Source organism: Nycticebus coucang, chromosome 10, assembly GCF_027406575.1.
Source record: "Nycticebus coucang isolate mNycCou1 chromosome 10, mNycCou1.pri, whole genome shotgun sequence".
NCBI classification, from domain to species: domain Eukaryota; kingdom Metazoa; phylum Chordata; class Mammalia; order Primates; family Lorisidae; genus Nycticebus; species Nycticebus coucang.
Genome location: NC_069789.1, coordinates 129320180 through 129337522, shown reverse-complemented (window position 1 = coordinate 129337522; position 17343 = coordinate 129320180). Strand labels below are relative to the sequence as shown.

At 51.4% G+C, this 17343-nt stretch overlaps 1 protein-coding gene across 1 annotated transcript in view; it reads right to left on the bottom strand.

Moving 5' to 3' along the window:
- RHPN2 (rhophilin Rho GTPase binding protein 2) overlaps positions 1 to 10900 on the bottom strand; it is a 62449-nt gene extending 51549 nt beyond the window's left edge. The window contains exon 1 of the mRNA XM_053604617.1: positions 10772 to 10900. Within this exon, the coding sequence (XP_053460592.1) occupies positions 10772 to 10840 (69 nt within the window). The 5' untranslated portion in view covers positions 10841 to 10900. The remainder of the gene's footprint in view (positions 1 to 10771) is intronic.
- Between the last annotated feature and the right edge of the window lie 6443 nt (positions 10901 to 17343).

The following is a 17343-nucleotide window of genomic DNA, read 5'->3' as shown; positions in this document are numbered from 1 at the left end:
AAAGAGAACATATCATTTTGTGTCCAGCTTATTTTGCTCAATATCATCTTTTTCGATTCATCTTCCTTGTTTTTGTTTTTGGGTTTTTTTTTTTGACACAGAGTCTCACTTTGTCACCCCAGGTAGAGTGAGTGGTGTCATCAAAGCTTTCACAGCAACCTCAAACTCTTGGACTCCAAGCGATCCTTCTGCGTCAGCCTCCCCAGTAACTGGGACTACAGGGACTTGCCACAGCACCCAGCTAAATTTTCTTTCTTTCTTTTTTTTTCAGAGTCTCACCATGTCGCCCTCGGTAGAGTGCCATGTTGTCACAGCTCACAGCAACCTCGAACTCCTGGGCTTAAGCGATTCTCTTGCCTCAGCCTCCTGAGTAGCTGGGACTACAGGCGCCCGCCACAATGCCCGGCTATTTTTTTGTTGCATTTGGTTAGCTGGCCCGGGTCAGGTTTGAACCTGCCAGCTTTGGTGTGACAACTGTGTTACAGGCACCGAGCCTAATTTTTCTATTTTTTAGCAGAGACAGGGTCTCATTCTTGCTCATGCTGGTCTCAAACTCTTGACCTCAAGTGATCCACCCGCCTGGGCTTCCCAGAGTGCTGGGATTACGGACGTGAGTCACCGTGCCCAGCAGTGCGTTGTTGCATTTATCAGTGGTTTGTTCAATTTTTTATTACAGAGTAGAATTCCTTTCTTTGTAGGGATGCACCTATGTCTGCCTAACCCATTCTGGATTAGATTTTCCAGCACCTACAACTAAAAAAGTCCTAACTAGGCTATGTTTACCTAGAGCAAAAACCCTCTTTCCATGTTAATGTAAACTCACATGCCCTTAATGTGCAATCAGATTGTTCACCTGTAAAATGAGTGTTCAAGAGCAGCCCCCAGACAAAAACTAGAAGCGCTCGATTTGCAAGATAGGAAAGGATGGCCAACCTTCTCCTGCAGACAGCAACCCTGCTGCTCAGGCTGCGTGGAAGGCAGCTTTCCCTCCCACTCTGGGCCCCCACCTCCTCTTCTTCCGCACAGCCTAAGGCAGAGCCCTCAAATGTAAATGTGTTTCTAGCAAACACAGACCAGGGCAGCTGGAGTACAGGAGGGCAGGTGTTTTTAGCTGCTTCTCCAGAGAGGTTATTGTCTCTGCCTCCCTACCTCCTTCCTGGTTACGCAATCCCTCAGCCAACCACCAAACCGTGGAAAAACAGAATCTTTGTTTACGAGTTAGCCAGAGCTGTCAACCAGAAAGCACAGAAATAGCATGGGGTACCCTGCAATACACACACATCTAATTTAACTTTTCACCACACTGGAGATTCAGGGCAGGTTGGATGGACAGAATCCAGCTTTTCCACGTCCATAAAAATAAAAAATGCAAACGTACAGCTAGTAAACAGCCCTCCTGCCCTCCCAGGATCTCTGCCAGATGTGGGGTCTGGAGGTTGAGGCCCAGCTGCCTCAATCCATTCTCACGGGGAAGACGGGAGGGGGGTGGCTCATGAATCAACATTTAGCCATATCTTTAGCTGCAGGCTCCCTGCAGTCAGTTCTAGAAACCTTTATAAACACCCATGGTATGCCAAAACATTCTTATTTCTCAACATGCTGAATAAGTAAGTATGTGTGTCTCCTACCACACGTGCAATTACCGAACTTTTCACGAATCAAACGTATTTCCAGACCCAAACAAGAACCTGCTTCTTTCTTTTTTTTTTTTGAGACAGAGTCTCACTATGTCCCCCTCAGTAGAGTGCTGTGGCATCACAACTCACAGCAACCTCAAACTCTTGGACTTAAGCGATTCTCTTGCCTCAGCCTCACAAGTAGCTGGGACTACAGGCGCCCCCTACAACGCCCAGCTATTTTTTACTTGTAGCCGTCATTGTTGTTTGGCGGGCCCAGGCTGAATTCGAACCCGCCAGCTCCAGTGTATGTGGCTAGCACCCTAGCCACTGAGCTACAAATGTGGAGCCCAGCATCTAATTATTTCAAGTGGTAGGATGTACCCATCAATGATAGGAGTCTTTACCTACAAAGTGTATCTGTGCACACATAACTTACTTATTCAGCATGTTGAGAAGGGGGCAGGGCTGGCATGTGTATGTGACTTTTAATTTGTATGCTTCTATAATTAACTTTTTTACCACAATTTGTGTAAATCATATTGGGAAAAAAATTAACTCTCTGAAGTTTTTACCTTTTGTAGTTTTTTTTTTTTTTTTTTGAAAAAGAATCTCACTCTGTCACCTTGGCTAGAGTCCCATGGTGTCATAGCTCACAGCAACCTCAAACTCTTGAGCTCAAGCAATCCTCCTGCCTCAGCCTCCCAAGTAGCTGGGAGTACAGGTGCGTGCCACAACATCTGGCTACTTTTTCTCTTGTTAGTAGAGACAGGGTCTCACTCTTGCTCAGGTGGGTCTCAGGCTCCTGAGCTCAGGTGACCTACCTGCCTCAGCCTCCCAGAGTAAGCCACCAACTACACCAGCGTGAAGTTGTTTTTGATTGTCGGCCCTTTTCTCTTCTTTTTCTTTTCTTTTTTTTTGAGATAGAATCTCACTATGTTGCCTTCAGTAGAGTGCTGTAGCATCACAGCTCACAGCAACCTCAAACTCTTGGGCTTAAGTGATTCTCTTGCCTCCGTCTCCCAAGTAGCTGGGACTACAGGCTCCCGCCACAATGCCCAGCTATTTTTTGGTTGTAGTTGTCGTTGTTTTGGCAGGCCAGGGCTGGATTCACTGCCAGATCTGATGTATGTGGCCAGCCCCCTAGCCACTGAGCTACAGGCACTGAGCCTGCCTTTTTCTCTTCTTACAATCAAATCGAATGCCAGGTGCAATGGGTCATGCTTGTAATCCCAGCACTTGGGAGGTACCAAGGCGGGGGAATTGCCTGAGCTCATGGGTTCGAGACCAGCCTGAGCCAGAGCGAGACCTCGTCCCTAAAAATAACCTGGTGTTGTGGTGGGTGCCTGTAGTCCCAGCTACTTGGGAGGCTGAGGCAAGAGGATCACTTGAGCCCAAGAATTTGAGGTTGCTGTGAGCTATGACATCACAGCACTCTACCAAGGGCAAGAAAGTGAGACTGTGTCTCAAAAATAAAAAATCAAATTGAAGGGCGGCGCCTGTGGCTCAAGGAGTAGGGCGCCGGTCCCATATGCCGGAGGTGGTGGGTTCAAACCCAGCCCCAGCCAAAAAAAAAAAAAAAATCAAATTGAAATTGGCCATAGAGCAGTGGTTCTCAACCTTCCCAATGCCGCAGCCCTTTAATACAGTTCCTGTGGGTCCCACAGGCTGAGAACCGCTGCCCTAGAGGATCTGACTGCAAAGTCCAGAAGGACTCAAACTATTCACCAGGGTCCCTCTGTACCTGGTGCTGTAGGCAGCAGACCTTTGTCCCCAGATGGCACCCTTTGCTGCCGCTCTGCTAGACACCCAGTCCTCTAGCTAAGCCGCACCTGCAATTCAGCTGTGCTCCACGGCCACCTCCAATACAGCCTTTGTGTCATGGGACTCTAGTATCTGAGCCAGAGGAGGAAGTGTTGATCAGGCTAACGCTGATCCCCAGAAGCATCAGGTGGTGTCTTGGCAACCACCCACATAGCCCCAGGAAACAAGGTACATTTGCAGTATTACAGCTCATCACATTGAGTCACCCTGAGAACTGTTTCTGCCAGGGGACTCCTCCCCGCTGGGAGCCCACAGTGTGAGGAATGCTGGTCTGGCAGGCCCTCTGGGCTATTGGTATATACCAGGGTACCTGGATAGACCTGCACCAAGACCATGGTCCACCTGGGTCTAGCCTGGCCTTTAGGATCTGGCTTAGACCATGCAGAAGTCGGGGTCAGGGGCAATGTCACCAACTTTGACTTACTTCCTCTCTCCCTCTCCACCTAGGAAAGGACTCAGGGGTCCAAGGGGAAGGGTGCAAACAGCTGAAGAGGTATTATTAGTAGCCAATACAGGGAGAGCTACTGCTCCACCCCACCCCACCCCCGACCCAGGCTGTGCGTGTGGACTCAGCCCACCAGACGGCTTCCCCACACACAAGTGGGCTGCTAGGTGATGTCCAGTAGTGTCCAACATGAAATCAGACCCCTGCTAAGCTGAATCGGGAAGAGGAAGAACTAGGAGGAGCTTCTGGGTTAAAAAAAAAAAAAAGATACATATATATATATATATATATATATATATATATATATATGTATACACACAATAAAAACATTCTCCTCTTTCCTTTTCTGCTGGAGCCTCCAGCAAGCCCAGAGTGAACAAGGACTATAAATCAGGGCACAGTGAACCTTGGCTCCCTCTCCAGCCTGGAAGTTTCTGTCTCTACAAAAAAAAACAAAAAAAACAACTTCTCCTACAGCTCTTGAGTAAAAACAATGGAGCTGAATTCATTTGGGGGCATTAGTGTTCCCAAAGGATGAAGAGGCAGAGATAAGAAGTGACAATACTGTACTTTGTACTAACTCTTCTGCCACACAGTGCCAAGAACTTTCTTTCATTTAGGGTTCCTGAACAGCCCTGGGGAAAGGCTCTCTCTAGTTTTTTTTTTTTTTTGAGATGAAATAGTATGTAGCCGGCTCTCTCTAGTTTTTTTCCCAGCTGTTTTGTTTTCTTCTTTCTTTCCCTTTTTTTTTTTTTTTTGTAGCCAAGAACGGGTTTTCCTGTGGGTTTTAAAACTACAGCATTGGGGGATAGGGGTAGGGGTGTTCTCAGGGAAGGAGTCTGCTGCCAGGATGAAGCATTCTAAAAAAGTGCATTACTCTGTATTTAAGTATGGGCCAGAGCATGCATTCTTCCAAGACCTGCAGTGAGGAGGGCACAAAAATCTGGGAAAAAGCAGCTGCATTTCCACTAGTTCTCCTTGCAAGCAAGTAATTTACAATAATCTAAAGAGCTTTTAATGAGAGAGAAAAAAAAAAAACAACTAAGAAGCCCAAAAGGTGAAAGGAAGACATTATATTGCAATAGACCAGGAAGTTTCTTCCTTTTTTTTGAGACAGAGTCTCACTCAGTAGCCTGGGAGTTGAGTGCTCTGGCATCAAAGCAGCAACCTCTTGGGCTCAACAGATTCTCTTGCCTCAGCCTCCTGAGTAGCTGGATTATAGGCACCAGTGAGGAGCTGTAGATGGGGGCCTCACTCTTGCTCAGGTTGGTATGGAACTCCGGAGCTTAGGCAATCCACCTGCCTTGGCCTCCCAGAGTATTAGGATTACAGGAGTGAGCCACCATGACCAGCCAGGAAGATTTTTTCTTTTTCTTTTTTTTTAGAGACAGAGTCTCACTTTGTCGTCTTCGGTAGAGTGCTGTGGCCTCATGGCTCACAGCAACCTCCAAATCCTGGTCTTAGGTGATTCTCTTGCCTCCACCTCCCGAGTAGCTGGGACCACAGGCACCTGCCACAACACCCGGCTATTTTTTGTTGCAGTTTGGCTGGGCCAGGTTTGAACTGGCCACCCTTGGTATATGGGGCCAGGGCTCTACTCTCTGAACCACATGGTGAGCCAAGATGTTTTCTAATTTAGAGACCTCCTAGTGGCTGCGGTTTATAACCCCAGCACTTTGGGAAGCTGAGATGGGAGGATCACTTGAGGCCAGGAGTCCAAGACCAGCTGGACAATATAGCCAGACCCCCAACTCTAGAAAAAAAAATTCTCTTTTTTTTTTTTTTTTGAGACAGAGCCTCAAGCTGTTCCCCTTGGTAGAGTGCTGTGGCATCACAGCTCACAGCAAACTCCAATTCCTGGGCTCAAGAGACTCCTGCCTTACCTGCCAAGTAGCTAGGACTACAGGCGTCTGCCACAACGGCCAGCTATTTTTTGGTTGCAGCTGTTATTGTTTGGCAGGCCCAGGCCGGATTTGAACCTGCCAGCTCAGATGTATGTGGCTGGCGCCTTAGCTGCTTGAGCCACAGGTGTCGAGCCAAAAAAATTCTTTTTAAGAATAGTCCAGTCCAGACCAGGCGAGGTGGCTCACCCCTGTAATCCTAGCACTCTAGGAGGCCAAGGCAGTGGACTACCTGAGCTCAGGAAATCGAGACTAGCCTGAGCAAGTTTGAGACTCCCTCTCTCCTAAAAAGAGAAAACCCAGCCAGGCTTTGTGGTGGGTGCCTGTAGTCCCAGCAAGGGGTTCCCCTGAGCTAAATAGTTTGAGATTGCTATGATTGCTATGAGTCTACCCAGACTCTGTATCTAAAAAAAAAAAAGACTAGTCAAGTACAGTAGTGAGAAGGAGAAAAAGAAATTTTTTAATTAGCCAGCCATGGTGATGTGCAACTGTAGTGCATGTCTCAAGACTCAGCTGCCTGGTGGCGCCTGTGGCTCAGTGAGTAGGGTGCCAGCCCCATATGCCAAGGGTGGCGGGTTCAAACCCAGCCCCGCCGAACTGCAACAACAAAAAAAATAGCCGGGCGTTGGTTGCTCTGAGTCCTGTGACATCATGGCACTCTACCAAGGGCGGTACAGTGAGACTCTGTCTCTACAAAAAAAAAAAAAGACTCAGCTGCCTCAGGAGGCTGAGATGGGAGAATCGCTTGAGCCCAGGAGTGTTGTCAGCCCAGACCACACAGATAGTCTGTATTGGGCCTGTCCATGCCTGACCTGGGGGGCAAAGTTGTGTCCTCAGACCCTGTACAGAAAAGCCCAAGAAGATTCTGATTTACCAGGGAACCCTCCATCCCCCACCAGTGACTGATTTGCACATTCAGTGCCCAAACCCAACAGTATAACGGGCTTTTGGGCAATCAAACACAATTCACACAAACCAGTTGAAGTTGAAGATGGCCTGAAGATCACCCCACTTTTTGCTCACTAAACTGAAACAAAGAAAGCAGTCTTAGCTTTCCCACGACCCATCAGCTGCCAGCACTGCTCAGCACCCCGGGAAATGAGACCTGCCACAGACGCAATATTAAGTCAAGAATGAAACTGACCCAGGTCAGGCACCAAGCTGTCACCCCATAAATACTTTCTGAATGAAGAGAGCAGAATGGCAATTTAAAGAAAAGGGGAGGGAAGGTGTGACAGCAAAGAGGATGAAAGAGAAACCTGACTGCAGTAGAAACTCATTGGACCCTGCAGGTGCACACAAAATCCCAATAGTCCAAAGACAGGATGGGGGAGCCAGACCCAGGGGCGCTCACACAATTCCCTGACTGCATCTCTGTCTCCAGGGTCCTCACTCACTGCCCCTAGCTGGCCGAGCCACCAAACACAGGCATTAGCTGCAGGAAATCCTCAGCTCCTTGCTCGTTCTTTCTCCCCACAAACTCCTGTAGTCCCCACATCCAACTTCAGCTTTGAAAGGCTCTGACTTCCTCATTCTATGAGACACCTGCCTCCCTCTTCTCTACTCCACTCTCCCTCCAGCAACTAGGCTGGACTCGCCTCTCTGCTTCCTGGATACGCCCTCCCAACCCAATGCCCCGATTGTCTCCCATCTCCCTGCCTATCCCAACTGCCTCTCACTGGCACCTCCCAAAGCTGCCTCTCCAGCCAAGGTGCTCCCATGGTGGCTACGTCCGTGAGGTGGACTCTCCACCAGGAACACCACTCAGGTATCCCACAGTGGGCCTCAAATCCACCTGCGTCCCACACTAGCCTCCTGGTCCGCCCCATCTCAAGGAGATGCATGACCAGACACCTAGGCAGACATCCCGAACTGCCACCGGCAGTGGGAACTCCCAGTCTCACCTTCCCCACCGCCTCCCGTGCCACTAGTCCTTTCCATCCCTGGGCCTGGGCTGTCGCTGCTCCAGCCTCCTTGCTGGGATCCCCTGCCCTCAGTCTGGACCCCTGGTCTGAGTTACCAGTGCAAGCTGGTGGCTGGCTGAGACTATGTACACAGCACTTTCTAAAACTGACTGCACTTTCATCAACAGTCTGTAATCTCAGCACTCTGGGAGGCCATGGCAGATGGATCGTTTGAGCTCAGGAGTTCGAGACCAGCCGGAGCAAGAGCAAGACCCCATCTCTCCTACAAACAGAAAAACTAGACAGGCATTGTGGCAGGCACCTGTAGTCCCAGCTACTCAGGAGGCTGAGGTAGGAGGATCACTTGAGCCCAAGAGGTCGAGGTTGCTATGAGCTATAATGACGCCACAGCACTCAATCCCAGGGTGACCGAGTGAGACTGCCTAAAAAAAAAAAGGCTCATCAGTGTAACCTGGCTTATTGTACCCTCAATGAATCCCCAACAATAAAAAACAAAACAAAACAAAAAGGCTCAGTGCCTGTGGCTCAAGCAGCTAAGGCGCCAGCCACATACACCTGAGCTGGAGGGTTCAAATCCAGCCCGGGCCCGCCAAACAACACTGATGGCTGCAACCAAAAAAAAAAAAATAGCCGGGTGTTGTGGTGCTATGGTGGGTGCCTGTAGTCCCAGCTACTTGGGAGGCGAAGGCAGGAGAATCGCTTGAGCTCAGGAGTTGGAGGTTGCTGTGAGCTGTGATACACAGCACTCTACCCAGGACAACAGCTGAGGCTCTGCCTCAAAAAAAAAAAAAAAGTCTGTATCAGAGTAAGAAGCAAAGATAATGAGGATTGCAAGAGGTTAAAATCCCCCTCCCACCACCTCTCTGCCTGGCTCCAACATCCTCTCTCCCATTTCCCTCCAGTGACCACTCCCTGTCTAAGGGGTCTTTCTCTGATACAAATCTTACAGGTCTGGTCCTGCTTTAAATACTTTGGTGGATTCCAGCATTCTCCAGTTCCTTATAAATGCTTGGTTTCTGCTCACACCTTGACACCGCAGGTCCCCCCACTCCCCGCAGGTGCTCACCATCCAGGCCTCTGCCCCTGCTGCTCCCTCTACCTGAAGAGCTCCTCTGCCCCTACTTCACCTGTATAACACCCACCTTTCATTCAGTGAGCATGTTTTAGGTCAAACTGGCTTCTGTGTCACAGACCAGGAAAGATTCAATGTCAATACTTCTTATTTTCCTCCGATGAGGTGTCTCCTTGGACCGGTATGACTTAACACAGACGTAGCATGACAATAGTTACACGAGGTCTCGATTTCAAAATAGAAGCTTCTAATTGTAAAGCCGTGATTCATCTCACTTTGCACCCATGACTCTCTCACCTACCACCAGAGAAATCGTATCTAAACACCTGACCCTGCTGCCTATCACGGCTGCCTTGCCGTCCACTCTTCCCTGGGACTCACCCATGTGGGCAGCTACCCCAGGAAAACGTGTTCCGGAAAGGTGGGATCATCACCCTCAGAGGAGTGCTCCATCTCCCCTGCCCCTCTCTCTGCCCTTTCCTCCTCCTAGATGCCGCTATGGTTCCAGAACTCCACAACTCCACGGGGACAGAGGACAAATGATCCAGGGAGAAAATGAAGGCTCAGGAAGAGGCAGCAACTTTGCTGAAGGCCACACAGCAATTTTGTGGGGGTGGCAGTCAGGCCCTGGGGCCCACGGACCTACATCTTAGGACTCCCAGACCAGGCCTCCTGCAATTCCGTGTCCTGTGATCCTCTGTCCCAAACACCACACATAATTAGAAGTTATAATCCTGTAATTCCGTGATGACATCCTTCAACTTAAATATACTTCAAAACTACTCTTTCTTTTTTAATGCTACAAAAAAAAGAACTCTTCCCACTAGGTCCCCACCTGTCTCAGATGGCTCCTCACCAGTGAGCGGCGACCCAGAGCGGTCACCTGGGAGCAGGGAGACGCAAAGGCCAAGTAGGAACCTGATTGTTAGGCTTTGAACAATTAAGAATTGATTGTTCTGTGGGCAACAGTTTCACTTCCCTATTTATGACTATGCGCTGTGCCTTCGGTCACATCTGTAATTAAAAAATCAACAATAACCTCTCAACCCACCCAGTGATCCCCCGCCAAGCGCCAAAGGCTAATTTTAGACTCCTTGGGGGCCTGAAACCAGGCGTGTAAGGGAGTCACCATGACTCCCAGCCTTCCAAGCATCTTTGTGGCCCAGGTTCTGCCGCCTGTGGGAATCCCAGGGCCCTCGCCCCGCCGGGCTGGGGTCGCTTTTGAGGGACTTGAGCTACACGACTGTTGTCTCCAGGGCGAGAGACCGCAGTGCGCCCCGAGGAGTGCCCGGAACCTGCCGAGCGCCCAAGGAGCCCGTACTCGCCGCCCGCCCCGCGCGGGTCTCTCGGACAACCAGCTAAATCCGCTTTAGCACAAAGTGAAACGCGACAAGACCGCTGCCCTCACTTCGGCCGCGCGCACCACGCCCTCCTTGGCAACTCGGAGCGGAGGGCTACGCAGGAGGTCCCCTCCCACCGGCGGCTCTCTCCGGCCCCCTAAAAAGTCGAAGAGGCGGACGCTGGAAGAACTTTGCATGCAAAAAGATAATGCCACCCGTCCGGTGACGGCCTTTCAATCCCTGCCCGCGCCCCCATCGGGCGCTCCGGTGAAAGACGGTCTCGGATCCCAACCCGCCGTGGGGCCAAGGGAGCCGGCGCAACTAGGGACAAGTGCTTTCCCCAGGCACGTAGGACTCCCGGCGGGAGCAACGCCGAGAGCCCCAGCGGACCCCCATCCTCCGCGCGCACCTGCGCCGGGCGGCCCCAGGAGCACCCCGCTCCCAGCCCCGAAGGCCACCAGCTCCGGGCGCGGCACCCCGGGGTCCTCCCCGCTCGCCCCTCCCCCCCAGATTCCGCCCGGCCGGCACGAGGCCAGTGCGCCCCCTCCCCCTCCGGGCCGACCCCGGCCGCGCGCTCTCGCAGCCCCCTGCTCCGCCTGGCGGGGAAGGGGGTCTGTTAACAACCGCTGCCGGCCAGATGCCGCCCACCTTCCGAAAGTAGCCGTCGTTCTCATTCTCCAGCGGCTGGGGGGCCGCGGGCAGCAGCGCATCGGTCATGCTGGCAGCGCGGGCGCGGAGCTCAGACTGAAGCTCCCAGACCGCGAGCGGCGGGAGAGAGCGCCCGGCCCCGCCCGAGGCCGAGCCGGGAGCCCCGGACGCCCGCCCCGCCCCGACCACGCCCCCTGCCCCGCCCCGCCCCGCAGTCTGTGGCTTCCCCGCCGGTGCCCCCAGGCGGCTCCTGGCTGCGCTGAGACCCGGGGCCCCTGAGCGCGTCGCCTGCCTGGTCCTGAGGGGGCGTTGTTGCAGGCTTGACCCCGGAGGCCCCGCGGTGTCGCAGAGGACTGGACAGGGGTCTCAGCAGCTGCAGCTAGACCTAGACTAGCGACTTGCCCTCTCTGGAGCCCTAGGAGGGAACAGGCGAAGTCGCCGTCCCCCCTGGGAGGAGCCAAGCTCCGGGGAACCGGGACCAGGCCGACGCTGCCAAGTCGAGGGCGCGGCGGGAGTTCTGGGCCCTGGGCCCGGCGGTCGGGAAAACCTTCCTGCAGGAGGGGTCGCCGAGGCCCAGTCGGGGTCGCCGAGGCCCAGTCGGGAACACTGAGGGAGTGTTGGTTGCGCCACCGAGCGCAGTGGCCGGGCGACTCGGGCTTGTTAGCACGGTGGTCACACGCCGGTCCCCAGTCCGGTCTGCCGAGACTAGGCGGATGCGCTGGGGTCACCGAGGGAAGTGGGCGAAGGGAACACTCACCGAGGGAACGGGGGCGAGGGGCTGGGTGCATTCCTTGCCCTCGGTCCTTAACCACCATTCCAAATCTCGTTTTTCTCGCCTGCAAGGTGGGGTCCGATTACTTTCTCCAGCTGGTGGAAGGTATTACAACCAACGTGCACGTTAAAGCTGTCGGTTGGGGGCCCGCAGCACGCTTAGTTTAGGAGCTAAAGGGGGATCTTTGAGATGGGGCTCACCGGTCTCCCACCCACTCCCCAGCTGGCGGGTAGACTTCCGGGGCGGACGCCCACCTGCAGCTAATCCTCCCTCCCCCAGTAAAGGGAAACCTGTGCTGCTGTATTTGGCGGTCGCAGTAGAGGCCATAGGGAACGGAACAAAGTCTGTCTTCAAAACAAACCCGGAGTTTCCTTATCTTAAAAAAAAAAAAAAATGCTGGCTGGGCATGGCGGCTCACGCCTGTAGTCCCAGCCCCCTGGGAGGCCAAGGAAGGTGGACGGCCTGAGTTCAGGACTTCGAGACCTGCCTGAGCAAGAGCCAGACCCTGTCTCTAAAAATAGAAAACCTAGGTGGTGACGGGCACCTGTAGTCCCAGCTACTCAGGAGGCTGAGGCAAGAGGATGCCTGTAACCCCGGAGTTGTGATCTGACACTAGGTCACACGACCCAAGGTGACAAAATGAACTCTGTCTCAAAAAAAAAGTAGGGGCGGCGCCTGTGGCTCAGTCGGTAGGGCGCCGGCCCCATATATCGAGGGTGGCGGGTTCAAACCCGGCCCCGGCCAAAGTGCAACCAAAAGGTAGCCGGGCGTTGTGGTGGGCGCCTGTAGTCCCAGCTACTCGGGAGGCTGAGGCAAGAGAATAGCTTAAGCCCAGGAGTTGGAGGTTGCTGTGAGCTGTGTGAGGCCAGGCACTCTACCAAGGGCGGTAAAGTGAGACTGTCTCTACAAAAAAAAAAAAGTATTGTTTGAGATTTGTAAAATACCCAGAGGCAACAACCAAGCACCCATAACTAAGTAAATGTCAATACCAAACCGCCTCCTCACTGCCGACCTCTAGAAGCTTCAAGTAAAGACCTTTTGCAAAGGGCTGGTTAATTCTAGGAAGAACCTGTAGTCCCAGCTAACTCAGCTCTATGACAAGGTGTACTACCGGGAAACTCCAGCTAATGCAAGAGCTTCCTTTCCCTCCTAGGGTCAGAAGCAACTATAGAGCTAATCTCAGCAGCTTTAATCCTCTGCCTGGGAAATACACCAGCCTAGGTTGGGAGTTGAAAACAGCCACTTGGGTTGTGGGAACCCCAGACTGACTGATCACTCTATTACATAGTGTAATATTATACATTATAATACTAATAACGTTTCTCAGTGAGCCAGGGAGTTTATAAATGCAGTATTATGTTTCAGGACCCTTTTGCATGGACCACCAAAGATGACAGGTGAAAAGAGTAAGGCTTAGGCTCTGCGCCTGTGGCTCAGCCGCTAGGGCACCGGCCACATACACAGGGTTTGAATCCAGCCCAGGCCAGCCAAACAACAATAACAACTACAACCAAAAAATAGCCAGGCGTTGTGGCAGGCACCTGTAGTCCCAGCTACTTGGGAGGCTGAGGCAAGAGAATTGCTTAAGCCCAAGAGTTTAATGTTGCTGTTGAGCTGTGATGCCATAGCTCTCTACCGAAGGTGACAGCTTAAGACTCTATCTCAAGGGTGGCGCCTATGGCTCAGGGAGCAGGGCGCCGGCACCATATACCAAGGGTGACGGGTTCAAACCCGGCCCCAGCCAAACTGCAACAAAAAAATAGCAGGGCGTTGTGGCGGGCGCCTGTAGTCCCAGCTACTTGGGAGGCTGAGGCAGGAGAATCGCCCAAGCCCAGGAGTTGGAGGTTACTGTGAGCTGTGTGATGCCACGGCACTCTACCAAGGGCGATAAAGTGAAACTCTGTCTCTACAAAACAAAAAAAAAAGACTCTGTCTCAAAAAAAAACAAAAAGAGGGCGGCACCTGTGGCTCAGTGAGTGGGACGCCGACCCAATATACCAAGGGTGGCAGGTTCAAACCCAGCCCCGGCCAAACTGCAACACAAAATAACTGGGCATTGTGGCGGGTGCCTGTGGTCCCAGCTACTGAGGAGGCTGAGGCAAGAGAATCACCTAGGCCCAAGACCTGGAGGTTGCTTTGAGCTGTGATGCCACGGCACTCTACCAAGGGTGACAAAGTGAGATTCTGTCTTTACAAAAAAGAAAAAAGAAAAAAATTTAAGACATATGGTACCATGGGGGCAGAACACTAACTAGTAAAGAGACCCCTGTCAAACTCTGCAGGCTCGGGACCCTTTTGCCCCTCAGAGCCTTAGTTTCCCCAGCTTTAAAATGTGATCTTCTGCATACTGGTCATTTGCTATGCACTTATCCTGTGCCAGGTGCTGCGCTAGCTGACTTGGTCTGCCCACAATCCTATGAGGGGGGTACTTTACCCCCCTCCCTCGTTTTACAGAGGAGAAAGCGGAGGCTCAGAGGTCAGCACACTGGTAAGTGGTAGAGTCCGGGCTGTCTAATACCACATTACCACACTGCACTATACTACACTGTTCCCCATGATTTAAAAGAAAAAGTATTTTCACGTGTGAGGAAGAAGCGGTTATGGGTTAACAGTAAATGAGTGACAGAATTGCAAACAACACCTTGGACTGGTGAGAAAGAAGGAAGAGCAAGCCGAATCTCATGTATGCTCCGTGCGAGTGTGAACTGGGATGTGACCACTTTGAAAAACAGTGTGCCATGTTTCTACTAAAGACTGTGCATAATTTATGATCTGGAAATTCCAGGAAATTCTCAAGGTAGATATTGAACAGAAATGAATGTATCTTCCTGGGAATGGTTACGTTTAGGGAGGCAAAGGAGGGAGATTCCTTGAGGCCAAGAGTTTGAGATCAGCCTAAGCAACATATCTACAAAAAAAAATTTTTTTTAATGGGTGGCGCCTGTGGCTCAGTGAGTAGGGCGCCGACCCCATATACCAAGGGTGGTGAGTTCAAACCCGGCCCCGGCCAAACTGCAACAAAAAATAGCCGGGCGTTTGTGGTGGGCGCTACTGGGGAGGCTGAGGCAAGAGAATCACCTAAGCCCAGGAGCTGGAGGTTTCTGTGAGCTGTGATGGCACAGCACTCTACCAAGGGCAATAAAGTGAGACTCTGTCTCTACAAAAAAAAAAAAAAAAAATTTTTTTAAAATGATGCAGGCATGGCCGGGTGTGGTGGCTCATGCCTGTAATCTAGCACTTTGTTTTTTTTTTTTTTGTAGAGACAGAGTCTCACCTTATCGCCCTTGGCAGAGTGCCATGGCGTCACACAGCTCACAGCAACCTCCAACTCCAGGGCCCAGGCAATTCTCCTGCCTCAGCCTCCTGAGTAGCTGGGACCACAGGCGCCCGCCACAATGCCTGGCTATTTTTTTGTTGCAGTTTGCCCGGGGCCGGGTTTGAACCCACCACCCTTGGTATATGGGTCCGGCGCCCTACTCACTGAGCCACAGGCCCCGCCCTGTAATCTAGCACTTTGAAAGGTCAGTGGATTGCTTGAGCTCAGGAGTTTGAGACCAGCCTGAGCAAGAGGGAGACCCCATCTCTACTAAAAATAGAAAAACTAGCTGGGCATAGTGGCACACGCCTGTAGTCACAGCTACTTGGGAGGCTGCATAGTGGCACACACCTGTAGTCACAGCTACTTGGGAGGCTGAGACAAGAGGATTATTTCAACTCAAGAGTTTCAGGTTGCTTGCTATGAGCTATGAAGCCAAGGCACTCTACTGAGGGTAATTAAGTGAAGCTTTGTTTCAAATAATAATAATAACAATAATAATAAATAAGAGTTGGGGATGAGCCCCCAACTATACCATGAGTTCTCTCCCAGTGATTGGGGGAGACAAGAGGATGAGGGAAAAAAATGAAAAGTCAGGACATAAACAGAAAGTTTTTTTTTTTTTTTTTTTTTTTGTAGAGACAGAGTCTCACTGTACCGCCCTCGGGTAGAGTGCCATGACGTCACACGGCTCACAGCAACCTCTAACTCTTGGGCTTACGCGATTCTCTTGCCTCAGCCTCCCAAGCAGCTGGGACTACAGGCGCCGGCCACAACACCTGGCTATTTTTTTTGTTGTTGTTGCAGTTTGGCTGGGGCTGGGTTTGAACCTGCCACCCTCGGCATATGGAGTGGGCGCCCTACTCACTGAGCCACAGGCGCGGCCCAAACAGAAAGTTTTTTTAGAGAAGCTGGGTCAGGGTGGCTGACCACCTGTCCAACGTGAGGACCGGTAGGAAGCTCCAGTCCGGGCTAGCTCCATTTTTTTTTTTTTTTTGTAGAGACAGGGTCTCACTTTATGGCCCTCGGTCGAGTGCCGTGGCCTCACATAGCTCACAGCAACCTCCAACTCCTGGGCTTAAGCGATTCTTTTGCCTCAGCCTCCCGAGTAGCTGGGACTACAGGCGCCCGCCACAACACCCAGCTATTTTTTGGTTGCTGTTTGGCCGGGGCCGGGTTTGAACCCGTCACCCTCGGTATATGGGGCCGGCGCCTTACCAACTGAGCCATAGGCGCCGCCCTCCATTTTTATTACATACATTAAAGGGTGGGCTGAGGGGGCGCTAAATCCTTACTTCATGGTTTTTGTTGGGCTTGCATTTTCTAACCAAATTATTTCTTTAACTAACTACCATAATTGCATTGATTTACTTCTTACTTTTATCACTCTACGTTATTTTATTTTATTTTTTTTGGAGTTTTTGGCTGGGGCCAGGTTTGAACCTGCCACTTCAGGTATATGATGCTGGCGCCCTACTCCTTGAGCTACAGGCACTGCCCACTCTACGTTATTTTTGATCCTAAGGCAAACAGCCTGGGACAGGAACACAGTCCTGGTGCAGGACGTCAAGGCCCAATTAGACCGCACACACAAACCAAAAGATGAGCAATCCAGGCCCTGGGAAGCCTTGTGAACAGTCAGGTGCTGTGCTATACTGAGAACCATTTCTCAGGAGCAGCACGTTGCCTCACCTCCCCAGAGACTTCTACTGGGGTCAAAGCGTTTGTGCTGTTTCCAGCATGGTTCGCCTTCTCTGCTAAATCTTTCCACCGCCTGCGCTCATTCAGAGAGAGCAGTCCCACCTGCAGGAGCCCAGCCTCTGAGTGTTTACAGACCCAGGAAACTCCAGCGAGACAGTCTCCTGCTCTTAAAGGGCCAGGCTTCCAAACTGTTGCACTTTGCAACAGATAATAGATTTTTCAGTATGGATCCTGCCTGAATGTATCCACACTTTTCTCTGATCCACTTGTCTCCTGTCTCTGTTCCCTTTGCCTAACATCTGCAATTATTTTCTTAATTCAATTTCTTTCTTTCTTTCTTTTTTTTTTTTTTTTTGAGATAGAGTCTCACTATGTTGCCCTGGGTAGAGTGCTGTGGCATCACAGCTCACAGCAACCTCAAACTCTAGGGCTTAAACAATTCTCTTACCTCAGCCTCCCAAGTAGCTGGGACTACAGGCTCTTGCCACAATGTCTGGCTATTTTTTGGTTGTAGTTGTCATTGTTGTTTGACAGGCCCAAGCTGGGTTCGAACCCGCCAGCTCCAGTGTATGTGCCTGGCACCCTAGCAGCTGCGCTACAGGTGTCAAGCCCTTAATTCAATTTCTTTTTTTGGCCGGGGCTGGGTTTGAACCCACCACCTCCGGCATATGGGACCGGCGCCCTGCTCCTTGAGCCACAGGCGCCGCCCAATTCAATTTCTTATAATAGCTACTTATAATAAACAAATGAATATTGGTTTTAAGCTTATTAAATAATTATTTC